This window comes from Pollachius pollachius, assembly GCF_949987615.1.
Source record: "Pollachius pollachius genome assembly, chromosome: 1".
Classification (NCBI taxonomy): Eukaryota; Metazoa; Chordata; class Actinopteri; order Gadiformes; family Gadidae; genus Pollachius; species Pollachius pollachius.
The window spans coordinates 33,482,068-33,500,133 of NC_136934.1; the positions used below are offsets into that span (position 1 = coordinate 33,482,068).

The following is an 18,066-nucleotide window of genomic DNA, read 5'->3' on the forward strand; positions in this document are numbered from 1 at the left end:
AGACGGCCCCCCTCTTCACCTGCCTGCTGTCTACACACACAAACAGAAACGATGTTCAAACAGGGGCAGCAGTGTGATGGATCAGCGAGCGGCAGCACATCGTCATCACTGTGTCCGAGCTACTGTTCACCCTTGGCTCTCCTTTCCCTCCGTCTCGGTGTACTTCTCAGAGGTCAGGAGCTTGGTTTGGATCCACAAAAAAAGACCTTTGTTTGCCTCTACACTGGCTGGAGAGGAGTCGGCCTTAGAGGACAGACTTTATCTGTATGTGATCTTATCAAAGCGTGACTTTCAGACAGATAATATTTCCTGTTTTTTCTTTCTTTCTTGGATGTCTTTCTTTGTTTGTTACCATTATTCTAAGTGGGAATTAGAGAAAAAAAATACAATAAAATACTATTTGTGACACATTTGTGGTGGATTAGAACATAATGTGACCGTACCATGCCTACCTAAACGTTTTGTGTTCCTCCCCCTGCGTCCCACACGGACGCCTCTCAAGTTGCTTAGAGAGTGAGGTTGATGAAATAATTTCTCGTCTGGTCTGCATTTGTAGTGAGTGAAAGGGATGCGTTCATGTTGAACTGTGTATGTTTATTCTAAGTCGGTCAATAATTAACCAAAGGGAGGGCAGCTGTGTATCCAAGGATCGCATTGTTTTATCAATGTGTGATAATGCAACAGTGACAGACAACAAAAGGGTACGAGAGGCTCTGAAATGTACGATTTGTGTTTCTAATGAAATGGTGCAGCTCTTGCTGTGGTTCCTTTTCTTTTCTTGATATTTGTACCCCTGATTTCACAGAATGAAAGGAGACAGGGTATTGGAACCAGAGAATATAGAGAGAGGGTGACAGACAGAGGGAGGGAGCGAGAGAAAGAGAGAGAAAGGGAGAGTGTGTGTGTGAGAGAGAGAGAGCGAGAGAGAGAGAGAGTGAGACGGAGAGAGAGGATAGAGGAGCAAATCTTCTGGCGGGTGTAACAGGATGCCACGGTAACCGAATTATAAATCCCTCATTGAACTACTTCCATTACCAGATCTGTCCTGATCTGGTGGTTCTGGGCATCTTCTAGAGATGTATCCACTTCCAGTGGGGAAAATCTGCAGCTTTCTGCTGCTCTGTTTTTCAAAGCGACAGACTTGGCAGAGCGTGCCAGAGGCTCTGCTGCCAGAGTCACAGCCCCGACAACACAGCCCTGTCAATAGTGTGCCATAGATCCGCGGCGACCAGTGACCCCCTTCAGCGACAGCAACACACTCATTCAGGATTGAGCTGGAACTTATAGGCAAACACAATAAACTCAATTGGCAGAAGGAATCGATTGTCAGGTGGGGTTTTTTTGCGCTCCTGCTTTTTCCCCTCTGTTCAGCCCGAGAAATGGAACCCAGCCTGCTTTGTTTTTGTTTTGCTCATGTGTTTGAGACCGTTTGAAGCATGAAGTGCCGGTCTGGGTTGCTAAAGTAATACCTTTGGGGATGGTGGTTGTTGTGAATCAAATCATCTGAGTGGGTGATCGTCCGCTTTCTACATTGAAAACTATAGAGGGCACATGCAGGACCTACAACGCTATGTGATACCGTAATTGTTTTGTGGTGTTGATGCTGTTGTCCACCAGGGAACACTATTACAAATCACTACGATTATGATGGCAAATAAGGCCGGGCAAAGAATAATGTTTTTTCTTTGTTTACCATGACACTGTCGAGTCAGTCTGTCGTAACGTCGGCGGACAAACAGTAAATATTTACTGGTTAGCCTATTATACTTGCAGGGAAGGTATGGTGGGGAGTGTATTGCAATTTAAATGTGTGTACTCGCCTTGTAAACAAGACACAACACTAGAGGGTTGTACACGACACCAGCCCTTTTACTGATCGCTCAATGCTGAACCATTCTAGGTTCGTCCCCTTCCTCTCCGTCGTCTGATGTTTGATTGTTTTGTTTTGTAAAAAATGACTGCAAACCCATGGACATTAGCCATCCAACATGCACATGACAGAAGTGAATGTGAACACACACACACACACACCTCAACAAACTATGAGAAACACTGTCTCTCACACACACACACACACACACACACACACACACACACACACCAAAGCACACACACACAGTTTATGATACATGTCTCTCACACACACTCACGTCACACATCCCATCAGACAAAAACACACCCACGCACACAACACTGTCTATAGTATAGCGTTATTTCCTCTTCTTCAACGATGAAGTCAAGTGAACATACCTGATGAGCTGAATTGTGTAGCTACTGCTCAAGATGATTTTACCATCCAACAAATAGTTTGTGTTAACTGCAGTCAACAAGCTACTGGGGACCATGTTAGAATATGAATGGATGTCAGGATGTAGGGTTATGGCGGGAAATATGAGGACGGGGGGGGGGGGGGGATCACTAAACTCACTGAAGAGGGGTCTATGCGAGGGGTCTTTCGATACAAAAAAAAGATTTTTGTTTACTTTTTTTTCCCAATTCATATTTCTATACTAGTGATACATGGATTATTGAAACAATGATGAATATTATTATGATTAAATCGTTATTATTCCTATTGAACTGAAAGTGGTGTCTCCCAGTGCATTTGTTTTTGTTTGTGCTGAAGTAGCCTGCAGGCAGGAGTTAGTGTAAAGGTTTGCTAAAGCTCTTCAGAGAGCCAAACATTGTTGCTGAAACCTTTACAGATTCTCTTCAGTCAAAAAACAAGCACTTCCATATTCTATAGTGTCTTATCTGTGCTGTGCAAACAGACGGCTGTGAGAGTGTACATTCTGGTACGTTCTGATAACCAAGCCTACATTTTGAAGTTGGAATATTTTATTAAGCAAAATAATAGAGAATACATTGTTATTTATTTAATGACAGCTAAACAGTTAAAGAAAGACCACAGGCTCTAACATTGTAATAAAAGTGTAGACTGCCCACACTTTTCTTTTGCATAAATAGCTTCAAGCTTTAACATTTGATTTGCATTTGCTTATCATGTTCCATATCAAAATATGCAAACATGAACAGTTTTTATAAGAAGCAAATGGATTTAACTACCTCCATTTATATCATTGCTTCTATGTATCATATCATATGCATAAATATATTGGTAAAAACTCAATAAATCTGTGAAATTGTAAAAATCCACTGGCCATCCCCAAATAGTCCTGAGAAACACAGAATAACACAAAGCAGTATTTCAAGACATTAAATACAACTCCAAAGTGTATTTGTGGCGCAACATGCTAAAAGGAAGTACCATTTAACCATTGATTCTTCATCTTAGCATATTACACAAATAAGATTTAATCAAATACATCCAATAGCGCTTGTACATCAAAATGCATCATGGGATTTTTGTTTAGCGACACTCCCTAGGTTAAATATATACATGATTGTACCTGTAGCTGTTGTATGTATATATATATATATATATATATATATATATATATATATATATATATATATATATATAATAGGCTGAGAGAGAGAGAGAGAGAGAGAGAGAGAGAGAGAGAAAGAGAGACTGTTTTCTGTTTCCACCATCATATTGCTATATTCCTGTGTGTGTGGTCTAATAACAACCTTGATATAATTGGGCTATTATCAACTTCACATTGGTTCCCTCATCATGAGATTTCAAATCATTATTCTTTGCACTAATTACTTCCAACCACTTTGTCGGATATCACGGTTACTTTTTTGCTGTTATCTGCTTGTAAAAATAATAATTTCAACACACACAACAAAAGCATATCACTGAAAAAATGTCAGCACAGAAAAAAACATGTGTCAGTGTTTCTTACCTTCTCTGTTTTAGCTCCAGATGCCCCGGTTGTTTCTGCATCGGCTCTGCTTGTATCTGGGCACAAGATGTTTAAGTAAGGCAAGCGTTTAAGATAAGGACAAAGGAGAAAAGACACAGCTGTACTCACCACAGGGGACTATGTGGTTGACAGTTGTTTTCCTAGAAGCACAGCAATGAACAGAGCTGTGGTAAATCATTCATCATTCATCAGCGCCAAAAGGCTACTTCGATTTTCAACAAGTTACTAATCTATAATCGATGAATTATCTATTCATTTTATAAACACAAATTAAATTCGATATGGCTTTACACTTTTCAAGTACAGTTTATCGTATTATTTTAAAATGGGCTTATAGTTTATATGGTACATATATGATTAAAATAACACATTTATATATATATTTTCAATTCTAACTTCTAAACCCCAAAAAGCAGCAATTAGATTAATTTTAACTGTATTAACTCTGGGTACAATTCAAGCCATCCACGTTGAACCAATTCCAAAATATTGGGCAGAGTTGTTAGCGAAAATATGAGTCTCCTCCAACATGTTGATGGATCTCTTCATTTAGTATTGTTCATAAATATATTATTTACAATAAGTCTTGTTACGGTATTGCTATGTTTAAATGCTTTAGCAACACATGTGCCATACTAAGCCAATTTAATTGAGAGCGAGAGATAATAACAATACTACAATAGGCCTTTTGATTGACGGATGGTACTGCTTTACCTTGAACTACAAGTTGAGTGTTTCCCCTTATAATACCATAGGGGAAACACTCAACTTGGGAACACCCCGTCAGCCATCACTACCTCTCGGATGACCGCCGAAAAATCATTTGCGGGAGTTTTTTAAAGAAAATCTGCCCTTCAGAGGACTGTCGAGATTAGATACAGATATTGATAGATAACTTAGAATTGGTTTTGAAATGTTTTTGACCACATAACTCCACTGCATCTGTTTCACTTTGTTTTCTCCTGGGTTTGGGAGTTTGCAGGGAAGGATGACGTCAGAGCCAGTGTATCTCACCACCGTAGGAGGTATGACGATCTCTGGTGCAAACTGGGGGGCTAAACAACATGAACAAACAACACCAATAATACAATCAAGTAGTTAGAAAATTAGGGAAACCATCAAAAATAGTGGCCGAATAATGTCCATGGCCAATGATGTCAGTAAAATAAATGAAAATGACAGCTCATGTAGCCTGTAGGAAGAAGACACAGACACCTGAAGACTCAAAGAGAGAGAGAACCTGCAAGCAGAACCTTCAGTCAGCTGGCGAGTCATAGTTCCTGTTTTAATAATCAATCACACAAATATAAATATAATTTACGTGTCATACACCAAAGGCCTGCTAAGCCCTTTGAGACTGTACCTGTGATTAAGGGCAATACAAATACAATTGAATTGAATTGAACCGAAGCAGCCTACAACAACCAAAAGCTTAGACAGCAATTTTCATCAATCACGGTCATGCATTTTAATCCAAATAAATATTACAAATATATAAAATATCTTACAACTAGATATACCATATCTTAGTACGCTAATAAACAAGCTGATAGAGTAAAGAAGTTCACGTCTTGAACAGACTCAAATCACATCAACGTAATTTTAGTTACAAGCGTTTCCCCTAATATTATGACTGGGGAAGACGGTCAGGCTGCAGGTGTACTGGCCCCCATCAGCCATCACTACCTTTCGGATGACCGCTGAAATATCATGCTCTGAAGAGTTTTTTAAAGAGAATTTGGCCTTCAGAGGGCTTTCGGGAATAAATACATCCGATGGTGGTCGATAAAAATGAATTGGATTTGAAATGTTTTTGAATCCCAATGCATCTAGGTGACTTTGTTTACTCCTGGGTTTTGGAGTTTGCAGGGAATGATGACGTCAGAGCCAGTGTATCCCACCACCATAGGAGGAATGACAATCTCCTGTGCATACTTGAGGGCTAAACAACATGAACAAACAACACCAATAATGAATACATTTAAATAGAGGTACAAATATAATATAAATCAAACAGGCTATAGGCCTAGATACAAGTATGCAATAAAAACAATAGATACACTTATGTAATAAATATAATCAAATATAACCGCAAACGGTGATTAGCGGGATCCAAGCAAAATGAAAAGTCAAGAACACACTAATGGAAGATATATAAATATGACAAAATGATGTTCCCCTTAATGTCATACTGTGCCTCTGCTTTCAGGTGAGTGGGCTGCAGAGCAATGGCCGAATGTCATATTCAGCTTGTTCATAATGCTCTAATCGGGAATCAAACTCTCAACCTAAGGATCACCAGTACAAGACATTATCCCATTGAGCTACTGACAAACCTGAACTGTAGCCTCATTCACATGCTAAAAATGTCTATTGATAAGCACACACCATCAAGAAAATTCCAAATACACACTTCCCAGGTGAATTAAGGGCTTTCTTAAAAGCATGTACCTGAAATTTTTTTGAAATTCTGGGGAAATTAAACAATTGTAATCAAGAACACTAACAGAAGAAATATAAATATGCCAGAGATAATTATGAAGGAACAATGGCTAACGAAGAAGTTCCCCTTAATGCCATTCTGTGTCCGTGCAGACGAAATCTTGGAAACTAATGAGCCAGAATGTTGATTTCCTCATGAATTTCAGGTGCTGTTCAATGTTGTGGTTCTTTAATGAGTGGCACTGACAGAATGTCATATTCAGTTTGTTCATAATGGGCTAATCGGGATTCAAACTCTCAACTTAAGGAACACCAGTACAAGGCATTATCCCGTTATACCACTAACATTCCTGAACTTTAAAAAGTCTCATTCACATGGTGAAAATGTCTATTGATAAGCACACAACATCAAGAAAACTCAAAGCAGACATTTCACAAGAGAATTAAGGGCTTTCTTAAAAGAAAGCAGATCTGAAAATTTGCACTGTTAATGGTATCCACCAAATGATAGTCGTATGGTAGTTACACAATAACAAAATGGTCTTATAAAAAAAATGGGCTGAGACTGTGGATGTTTGACTTTTCTATGAAATTGTGGGAAAAGTAAAAAATTTTAAAGCAGAAGACCAGGGTGAAAAAGATGCATCTGATTTTAGAGATTAATATGATGAAAGAATTTTGAGTCCAGGTCAATCTCGTAAGGGGAAATAAGGCTAGTTCATACTTTTTTTAAATAGCGCCACCTTTGGGTGCAGTACCACAATTTGGGTTTATGGGTAGTGTGGGGTATTGGTATCCGCCTAATGATAGTCGTATGTTTGGCTTTTCTATGAAATTGTGGGAGAAGTTAACATTTTTAGGACAAAAGAGCAGGGTCATAATGATGCATCTGATTCTAGCGATGATATGATGAAATAATTTGAGCACCAACTTTGGGTGCAGTAACACAAGTTTGGGTTTATAGGTACTGGGTGTTATTGGTAACCATACCTGCAAATTTCAAGGTATAGCCTGGTATAGCCTGCAGTATGGCTTTTACAGAATTTGGGGCCAAAAAATGAATGGTACAGAAACAAAAGGGGCAAGAAGCTTCGCTGCTCGGACCCCTAATAAGTATGATGTTGACTGAAGTAGATACATTTGGAATGCATCGTAGTGATGAACTGGTTTGTAGTAAATAGAAAAACAAGAACACTAGATCAAATCCAATCTTGCTAATAAATTGGTTTACTTTACAATGAGAAAAAAAAGGTTGAATATTGGTCCACCTGTTGACCACAGAACGTAGGATTTTTACATATTTGACAATCATTACATTAACATGGTAGACTGAATACATATAAGAGGAATATGTGTTAGTTCAAAAACTGTTCATTTTAGAGTAAAGCACCATCATCAAAGGTCTGATATGTAAAATGACTACATTTGTGACACCATCGATTATGAAGTGCAAAGAATGAGTTAGTTTGGAGCTAGTCCTAGTCCTGTGGGTAGAATTAAGAAAACCAAGACAAAAAGTCGCCAGCAACTCTCCATGGACAATAATGTTGTAAAATAATTAGTAGAATGAATGATAATGCAATAATACTAATTTGTTTTGGTCAGTTTATGACAGCTTATAGCCTAGAGAGGAAGAAGACACAGACGAAGAATGTGTCTAAAGTCAGTCGGTGAGTTCCTATTTAATAGTCACCGCAAACAGCCTACACGAAAGTAACCAAAAGCTTAGACAGCCATTGTCATCAATCACGATCATGGAATTTATTACAAATAAATATTACAAATATATAAAATAGCTTACAACTCAAGAGACCATCCTCGATAAGAAAGATATCATGCATGCATGTGTTCTTCTAATAATACATTCTAAGGAAACAGAAAGTTGAGACAGACCCCTCGCAAGGTTATGAATACACAACCAGTGGTTGTTGAGGGAGAGAGCATATATATACGGCTAGAGTACAGGCGCCAAATGTTTAATTTGGGGCCTGTACCCTAGCCGTACAGAAATCAATTCACAATGCATCATCAAATGTGAATTTAGTAAAAGGAATTTCACTAAATTCATCAAAAGTCACTGGAAAGAGATAGGAACATGGCCATTAGACCTCTCCACCATTGGGAACTGTGGGATTGCTCTGTCAATATTTTGAATATCTGCAAAAAGGGGGCCACATAGCATTGTAACCCTACCCCAACCCTAAGAGGCAGATCCCAAGCCCCCTTGGGGTCTGAGATGGCCAAGGTTCGGTGTGTGGGTCCCAGTCAGGCCCTGGAACAAGGTTGTCAAGTCTCAGGGAAATAGGACCTTCCTATCTCCAAAACGGCTTTATACAGCACATTCTGATCAACTACGTCTCAACTCGCAGGCCACACTATTTGTTTCTTTAGGCGTGTAAAGACAGCTGGTCTTTGTTTTGGTACTTCCTGTAGAGCTAGAGCCACCAGATGTATAAAGAGGAAGAAGACACAGACACATGAAGAATGTGTCTAAAGTCAGTTGGTGAGTTCCTATTTAATAGTCACCGCAAACAGCCTACACGAAAGTAACCAAAAGCTTAGACAGCCATTGTCATCAATCACGATCATGTAATTTATTACAAATAAATATTACAAATATATAAAATAGCTTACAACTCAAGAGACCATCCTCGATAAGAAAGATATCATGCATGAATGTGTTCTTCTAATAATACATTCTAAGGAAACAGAAAGTTGAGACAGACCCCTCGCAAGGATATGAATACACAACCCTTGGTTGTTGAGGGATCATATATATACGGCTACAGTACAAGTCTCGAACAATGACTCTGTCGATGCATTAAAGGGCTGCATAGAGATCACTGACTGGGAAATATTTTTCCAAAGCTGTGAGGGAGACCTAAATCTGCTGACAGACTCTATCTTCTCCTACTTGTCCTTCTGTGTGGACACTGTTATTCCAACAAAACAGGTCAAGCTGTACTCAAACAACAAGACTTGGGTTACCAAGGACCTGAAACAGTGTCTGAACAACAAAAAAGTTGCATTCCTACAGGGAGACAAACACAGAGTGAAAGAGTGTAACAGTGAATCGAGAATGAAGACCAGGCTGGCCAAACTCCGCTATAAAAACAAAGTGGAGGAAAAATTCACCACTGGCAATGCAAGGGAGGCATGGCAGGGACTTAAAGGACAATTCCGGTGAAAAATGGATTTGGGATATGTTTGGTATGATAACGAGTTGGAACTTTCTTTTGGAGCACAAAAACCTCATACAGACGCATTCTTCAGATGGCTCGTTTTAGCAGATTCTATCAAAACGCTATAAACTTGGAATGATAGGGGCATGTGTTATGGTAAAAACTAAATCGCTATTTTAAACCACTTGAAAGGCTAGACGTAGCCCGACACTTCTTTGGTAGTATAATAAGGGTCTTAACATACTTACAAAGTTATCAATGCCTCGTTTTATATGTTAAGACCCTTACTATACTACCAAAGAAGTGTCGGGCTACTTCTAGCCTTTTAAGTGGTTTAAAGTAGCGATTTACTTTTTACCATAACAAATGCCCCCATCGTTCCAAGTTTATAGCGTTTTGGTAGAATTGGCTAAAAACAACCAACTTAAGAATGTGTCTTTACGTGCATTTTTGCTCCCAAACGAACATTCCAACTTGTTATCATATTAAACATATCCCAGCTCCATTTTACACCGGAATTGTCCTTTAACACCATGATGGGCAGAGCCCAGAAACCGGCCCTGATCCAATGTACTGACCCCGCCACCTTTGCTGAGCAGCACCTACTACAGCAGGTTCGACATGCCACACCCCCAGAATGACTGGACTCACAGTGGATAAAAGGAAGGTCACATCCATACTGGGCCGCATCAACCCTCACAAAGCTTCTGGCCCGAACAGGCTCAGGGGCAAGGTGTTGAGGGAATGCTCAGCTCAGCTAGGTGATGTCATCACTCAGCTATTCCAGCATCTCCTAGACTCCAGCTGTGTCCCACGGATGTGGAAGGAGTCCACGCTTATACCGGTGCTGAAGAAATCCAACGCCAGGGAGATGAAGGACTTCAGACCGGTGGTACTCACATCCATTCTTTCTAAATGTAAGGAGAGGGTGGTAAGTGATCACCTCACTGCTATGGTGGTGAACTGGCTTGACCCACTCAAGTTTGCCTATAAGACAAAGCGTGGGGTGGAGGATGCCTGTTTGACTCTCCTGGACACCGTTTGCAGACAGCTGGACTCCCCACACTCCCACTCACAGATTTTATTCATGGACTTTTCTTCTGCTTTTAACACAGTCAACCCGTCCAGGTTCTTCAGTTTGGGCTCTCCCTAGCGCCGCAGACACTCAAGAAAGTGACGGACGCTGTTCTGGTGACCCTGGCACTGTCAGAGATTCGGTACTTGAACTATTCTGACAATTGGCTGGTGTGCACACCCTCAGAAGCACAGGCAACCAGAGACACTCACATTCTGCTGAGTCACATTCTGAGTTTCAGCCTCTCCCTCAACGTGGAGAATAGCCGCCTCTGTCCCTCTCAGACAGTGACGTTTATTGGGATGTCGCTGTGACCGATGCTCATGAGGCCTCAGCTCCCTCAGGTGTAGGCAGAGAAAATACTGTGTCACCTCAACCGCTTTCGGTTGCGCCCAGGTGTGTCAACAGATGGCGGGCCTGTTGACCACAGTCTCTCACCTGGTGCCCCTGGGATTGCTTCATCTACGGCCATTCCAGAGTTGGTTTCACTCCCACGGTATTCATCCAAAGACGGGCAGGCAGTGACGCCTTCCGGTGACACCGACCTGCTCTGCACCCCTCTAAGATTGCACTCGCTACCCTTCTTGACGGACAGGGTGGGTTTGAGCAGGATCCATTACATGGAGCTGGTGTGCACCGACGCATCTCTGGAAAGTTATGGGGAGGTAAAGAAGGGTGTAGTGGCAAGCAGTCACTGAAACCTCCACTGGACTGGTCAACATTTGAACGTGTTGGAACTCAGAGCTGTTCAGCTGTCGCTTTGTTGATTTTTGGCACATGAGGGGGCGGATAACTCAGCATCTACCCTCATTGATCGCTGCAGATACCAGTTTTCTGGACTTGACTGAGAACTTCTCAAATGAATGGAACTTCAAACATCTAACGTCATCACACCACATACAAAGCAATGGCAAGCCTGACTCTTTTATTAAAATAGCCACAACTATTCTAAAGAAAGCAGCAATGGCAAGAGAGGACTGGAGAGCAGTACTGGCATGGATGAACAATACTACGGAGAGACTTGACATCTTCCCGCTTAGCGACTCATGTCCAGAGGCATGAACACCCACTTCTCCAAACACCTACTCCTTCAACCTTTGGTAGTGCAGGAGGTGATCAACAAGAAGCAAACTAAATGGCTGGCTATCCAAAAGCCGCCATGATGCAAATACCCTTGACATACCAGTTATATTTCAGGAAGAGACAGTCCAAGTTCTTCTACACCCCAACATGCTACGCAGTGAATGGTCAGTTGGCATATGCACTGAACATAAGAGTGACAGGTCATACAACGTTCTGGTGAATGAAAAAGGTCAGAACATTTTATTATATATGTGTTTTTTTTTTACATGAATAGCTAATAAACTTAATAAGCTAATAATAATAAAAAAAAGAGGAAATATAGTGAGTTATTAATGTTGTCCAATAGTTAGAAGTTAAATTGTTTAAGCAACCATGGTCTAAAAAGTGTATGCAGCCCACAGATAATGTTTCACATAAATAGCTTCAAGTTAATACCTCAATAAGCATTTTCTTATCATGCTTACAAAATTCAAAGTACCAAATTGATTACCACTACCTAAAATTATATACTTGATTCTCATATTATATATCAGTTTATTGCTCTCACTAGCAACGTGACAAGCAAAATTCTGGGGACACTGTGGGATTAACAAGAAAAGAAACCCAAAATAGCTGAAATGGTCCAAATCAGATAGTGGTTGTGTGGTCAGAGTCTTGAGAAACATAGAATAACACAAAGAAAAGGGAAGTACAAAGTATTTGAACACACTAAACATCCCCAAAAGCCTTCAAAAGTGTGGCGCAAAATGCAAGGATGAAATAAGATGTATATATTTCTTACTTAATCTTAGCATATTAAATGTATCTATTTTCGTCATATTTATCCTATCAGAATATATATATATATATATTAAAGTCAACCAGTTGTATCCCGCTCTTTATTCTTCTTTTTTCTTGGCTTTGTAACCTGGGAATACGTGACGTCATCCTCCTCAGCATGTTTCTCATTGGATGAAAGTGTGACACTACTGGTTGGTTGGTTGAATCCAATGTAGCCAATGTACACCAGATCCTAATGGGAGAGGGAGCGAGAGCGAGAGCGACATCATTTCTGCTTTATCAAAATAGCTATATTTCTGAAATTGTTGTTCTAATTGAAACCTTTACATAAATGTGCTATTATAAATTTCAAATTCCTCTTCTCGGGATGAATTCTTTCACACACCCTGTCGGAAATCATGGTTACTTTTGATCTGTTAGGCGCATGTAAAAATAATAATTTCATCACGCACAACAAAAGCATATCACCGAAAAAAAGTCTGCACAAAATAAAACCAGCTGTCAGCGTTTCTTACCTCCTCTCTTTTAGCTCCAGATGCCCCAGTTGTCTCGGCTCTGCTTGTATCTGGACACAAGATATTTAAGTAAGGCAAGCGTTTAAGATAAGGACAAGGGAGAAAAGACAAAGCTGTACTCACCACTGGGGACTATGTGGTTGAGAGTTGTTTTCCTAGAAGCACAGCAATGAACAGAGCTGTGGTCAATCATTCATCATACATCAGCTTTAAAAGGCTACTTACATTTTCTACAAGTTGCTAATCTATAATCTATAAATTATAAATAAATATACAATTAAAAAAATTATAAAATAAAAACAATTTAAACATACATTTTATAAATTATAACTGCTAAACTAGAAAATAAAGCCATTGGACAGATTTCAACTGAAAACATGTAAACACACACATACACACACATACACACACACACTCACACACACACATACACACAAACACACACACACACACACACACACACACACACACACACACACCTTTTTCGGACAATGGCTACGTATGCCACCATGATTACTAATGATAAAATCACAGCGACAGTCATCACTATTCCGATCAGCACAGCATATGACAGCGGCTTCTGGTCTGTGAAGAAAGACACGCTTTCGTTTATGTCTGGGTGACTCATTTAAGACAATGGTATCATAACATGGCATAACATTACACATGTGTTCTAGTGATGTATTATTAACTCCTCCTACAGTTTTCAAGGTATCGACGACAATCTAACTCCAAAACATTGGACAGTTATTTGTGAAAATGTGCAGTAAAACATCTATGCATAATTCAGCACACATGAATTTTCAATCCACGTTACGTTTAGAGTACACACATAGAACCCTAAGTTAGTTGTGTCCATAAAGGTCACCATCACGTCTGCCACAAAGGGCCTAACCCTAACCCTAATTTAAACCCCGTTTGACAAGACATTTTCTAGCTTGCGGCAACTGCCAGCCTTTTAACTAGAACTAGCTGTCGGCCCCACATTAACCAGGTTATTGTATCCCTCCATTGTCTTCCTGTTAGATTTAGAATATAATAAAATATCCTGTTAGTACATATAAGGCTTTGCATGACCTTGCCCCCAGTTACATTTCTGATCGTTGCCCTGACCTCCTGGAACCACCTCATCAGAAGGCGACTTTTTGTTGACTGAGCCACTGCCCCGCTATTCGGGTAGCAATACAACAAGGCACTTGAACTTTCTAACACAGAAACGTGGACAGATTGCATTGAGGTCCTCAGTGCCAATGAGGAGTGGCACACTGAGGAAACCTCTTTGCAGAGATTATTCCTTGGCCAAAACAAAATAACACTACAGTCTAATAAACTACGGCACACTCAAACTCCACCATTTAACAAACAATGTTTTATACAATGCTACTCTCAATAAATGCAAGTATTCTATTGGTTTGTTTCATGAACACTTTTGCCTTTCAGTAAGCCCTTCCCCTGCTGCAACCCCTTAGCAACAGCACTTCCAGAGTCGCTGTACATATACCAGCAAACAAAAAAAACAAAACAAAAAAACACCCAGTTTACCAACCTGCACTGTGTAACTTTTATGCTGCAGCTTTTGACTCCATTAAAACCATCACTTTTACTGTAGCTAAAACCAAAGCCAGCAAAGATTGCTAATGGAATACATAACGTACATAGAGCAGCTTTAAAAACCAAGAATAAATTACAATCTTGCGGAAAAAACGGAATAGATCAATATAGCTGACCAATAGGTGACCAGAGGCCACAAGTAACCCCTGACCACCTCTCTTCCAACAAGTTGTAATTGTATTGTTCATTGATTTATTATTTACAATCATTATTGATATTATTGTTGATTAATTAATGTATTGCTATGTTTAAAGGCTTTAGCAACCCAGCGAATTGAATTGAGAGCAAGAGCTAATACTACAAAAGGTATATTGATTGACAGATGGTGGTGATTTACCTTGAACTACAAGTTGAGTGTTTAACTTAAAAATACCACTGGGGAAGGTGGTAAGGATGCAGGTGTACTGGCCCCCATCAGCCATCACTATCTCTCGGATGGCTGCGGATAAATCATGTTCTGAAGAGTATTTTAAAGAGAATCTGCCCTTCAGAGGACTGTCAGGAATAGATACATTCAACGGTGGTAGATAAATAAGAATTTCTTTCGAAATGTTTTTGACCACATAATTCCACTGCATCTGGGTGAGGTTGTTTTCTCCTGGGTCTGGGAGTTTGCAGGGAAGGATGACGTCAGAGCCAGTGTATCCCACCACCGTTGGAGGAATGACGCTCTCTTGTGCAAACTGGGGGCCTAAAAAACATGAACAAACAACACCAATAATGAATACATTCAAATAGAGGTACAAATATAATACAAATTAAATAGGCTAGGCCTATACAAGTAGGCAATAAATACAATAGATACAAGTATGTAATAAATATAATAAATAAGTATGATGTTGATGACAGACTGGAGTAAATATATTTGGAATGTATCGTGGTGATCAACTGGTTTGTAGCAAATAGAAAAACAAGAACACTAGATCAAATCCATCAAGTCAGGAGTATACTTCATCCCACTGATAAATTATGATTACGGCGACCACAGCCGGGTGTTACAAGACGAACAAGGTGAGGTAGCAAAAGGGTTAGAGAGTTCCAAAATAGCCTGACTAAGAAAGATAAGTAGAAACGTGCAGTAGGCACGTTGATTAGACTTTTATCTGGTCTCCTAGCAGGCCCAGTTAGAATGACTATGAACTAATAAACTAATGCTTTTGATGCTTAGGTTGATTGAGACTTTCAATTTCAAACATATGTTTACAAAGCAAGGATAAGTCATATTTTACAGTCAATAAGCACAAGAATATTATTAAAGCCAAAGATTTCAGAAGCAAGATCTAGATAATAAATTGGTTTACTTTACACTAAGTGAACAGGTCCACCTGTTCACCACAGAACATAGGATATTTACATATTTGACAATCATTACATTAACATGGTAGAATAAATACGTATAAGAGAAATATGTGTAAGTTCATAAACTGTTCATTTTAGAGTAAAGCACAATCATTAAAAGTCAGATATGTAAAATGACTACATTTGTGACAAAATTGATTATGAAGTGAAAAGTATCAGCTAGTTTGGAGCTAGTCTACTCACCTGTGCGTATAATTAAGAAAACCAAGACAAAAAGTGGCCAGCAACTCTCCATGGCCAATAATGTTGTAGAATAATTTGTAGAATGAATGATAATGCAATAATACTCATTAGTTTTGGTCCGTTTATGACAGCTTATAGCCTAGAGAGGAAGAAGATAAAGACAGATGAAGAATGAGAGAGCGAGAGAGAGAGAGAGAGAGAGAGAGAGAGAGCACGTACAAGCAGAACTAAATGTTTTTAGTCAGCCAGTGAGTTCCAATTTAAAAATAAATCACGCAAACAGCCTACACGAGAGTAACCAAAAGCTTAGACAGCCTGTCATCAATCACGATCATCTATTTTATTCCAAATAAATATCATAAATATATTAAATAGCTTACAACTCGAGAGACCGTCCTCTATTAGAAAGATATCATGCACGTATTAATTCGTGTATTGCTTCATTCTAAGGAAAGAGGAAGTTGAAACAGACCTCTCACATGGCTATGAATGCGCAACAAGTGGTTTTTGAGGGAGAAAGTATCTATATCTATCTATAAGTATCTATATCTCCGTCTCTCCAAAACGGCTTCATACAGCACATTCTGATCAACTAGGTCTCGCAGGCCACACTTCTTGTTTTTTTAGGCGTGTAAAGACGGCTGTTCTTTGTTTTGTTACTTCTGTAGAGCTAGAGCCACCAGATGTATAATCTTCAAAGGAGACCCCAGGTCTGGTGGGGTCTCCTTCAATGCAGGGAATTGAATCTCCTCATATATTCTGTTCATGAGGTACCCCAAAACACTTGTACTTTTAAATTAAACATTTCATGAATCGAAGATATGAGATAATTGATGTGTTATTGATTCAACTTTTTATTAATTCATTATTATTAATTTACTGACATATTAATGTTTTCATTCAGAATGGGATTGTATATGATGGCGTTGGCGCCCCTCTCGTCCACAGAGATGTCACTTCATGTTCCTGTACGTCCGCGTGATATGACATCCTCCTATTCCATCATCAAGACAAGACTTCAGTGTGAAACAATCTATGGAGAGAATTTGTAAAGTTATGTTTCAATATTCAGAACCAAGAACACAGGATATCTAATGTATTGAATGTTAATATCACTCATGTTTTCATGCGTCCCTCCTTTGGTCGTTGCACTCACCAGCCGTGTCAACACGTCAGTAGAGATTCTCCCACGTTGAGCGATAAGATCAGCGATAGTGTGAATGACCAATAGGGGGCAGAACCGGACGCTTAAAAATAGAATATATACTGTGTTGTCATTTAAATTTAGAAAAAGAAAACAGTGAATTACAACAAAACAACCATAATAGACCATTTTCACATAGGCTCCTCTGATATACCAGGCCACAGCTAGTAGACGGGTCTTCACGTAAGGCCTGATTATGGTTCCACGTTGACGCAACACATGGGGATTACTGACCCACTTGCGGACCCTCGTTGCGTACGCCGCAAGGGCCTGACGTGCGCCTGCCAAAAATATTAACCTTCCGTCGAGGCAACACAGCAGCAAGGGCTGTGATTGGTCCGCTCATTAAAACCCGACGCTGAACCTAAACAGGTTCACGACTGCGTTGAAGCGTCTACGTGGTCATTGCGTTGCGCCGACAATAACTGAGCCTTTGGTCGTGTACTGCGCTGGTACATCCAAGGAGCAGACCGAGCCTAATGAGTGATACCTGACGTCTGTCCTACGATCACGCCTGTGTGTAAAGGAGTGGAAGCAAACTCCCAGTAGACATCGACGATCTAACCGATACCGTTGGCCTGAATCAAACCTCACCTCTCAAGTACATGACCGTTGAATTCTGCAGCTTGGTCACCCGGTTGTTGACCGTGCAGGTGTAGTTCCCCGCGTGGCTCTCCTCCATCCTCTCCACGACGTAGGTGGAGTTGGTGACTCGTGTGTCGTTGCCGTCCAGCGCCCAGCGGTAGGTGGGGGGAGGGACCGAGTCGGTGCTGCACCTCAGCAGCACCCTGATGCC

General features: G+C 40.1%; 1 protein-coding gene across 1 annotated transcript; it reads right to left on the reverse strand.

The window, feature by feature from the left end:
- Positions 1-11,775: 11,775 nt before the first annotated feature.
- LOC307087007 (uncharacterized protein) lies at positions 11,776-16,496 on the reverse strand. Its single transcript, XM_079752394.1, has 7 exons — positions 16,447-16,496; positions 16,067-16,205; positions 14,862-15,215; positions 13,393-13,498; positions 13,037-13,068; positions 12,914-12,963; positions 11,776-12,630 (listed from the first exon to the last, which is right to left on the reverse strand). Exons 2-7 carry the CDS (start codon positions 16,116-16,118, stop codon positions 12,475-12,477), a joined length of 750 nt encoding a protein of 249 aa, XP_079608520.1. The 5' UTR covers positions 16,119-16,205; positions 16,447-16,496; the 3' UTR covers positions 11,776-12,474.
- Positions 16,497-18,066: the final 1,570 nt, after the last annotated feature.

Excerpts from the sequence above, each read along its gene's own strand:
- LOC307087007 (XM_079752394.1), bottom strand. The coding sequence starts at position 16,118 with ATGGAGAGTTGCTGGCCACTTTTTGTCTTGGTTTTCTTAATTATACGC. Across the intron at positions 13,499-14,861 it reads CACTCAACTTGTAGTTCAAG|ACCAGAAGCCGCTGTCATAT; the intron begins GTAAATCACCAC and ends CTTTCTTCACAG. Across the intron at positions 13,069-13,392 it reads GTAGCCATTGTCCGAAAAAG|GAAAACAACTCTCAACCACA; the intron begins GTGTGTGTGTGT and ends CTGTGCTTCTAG.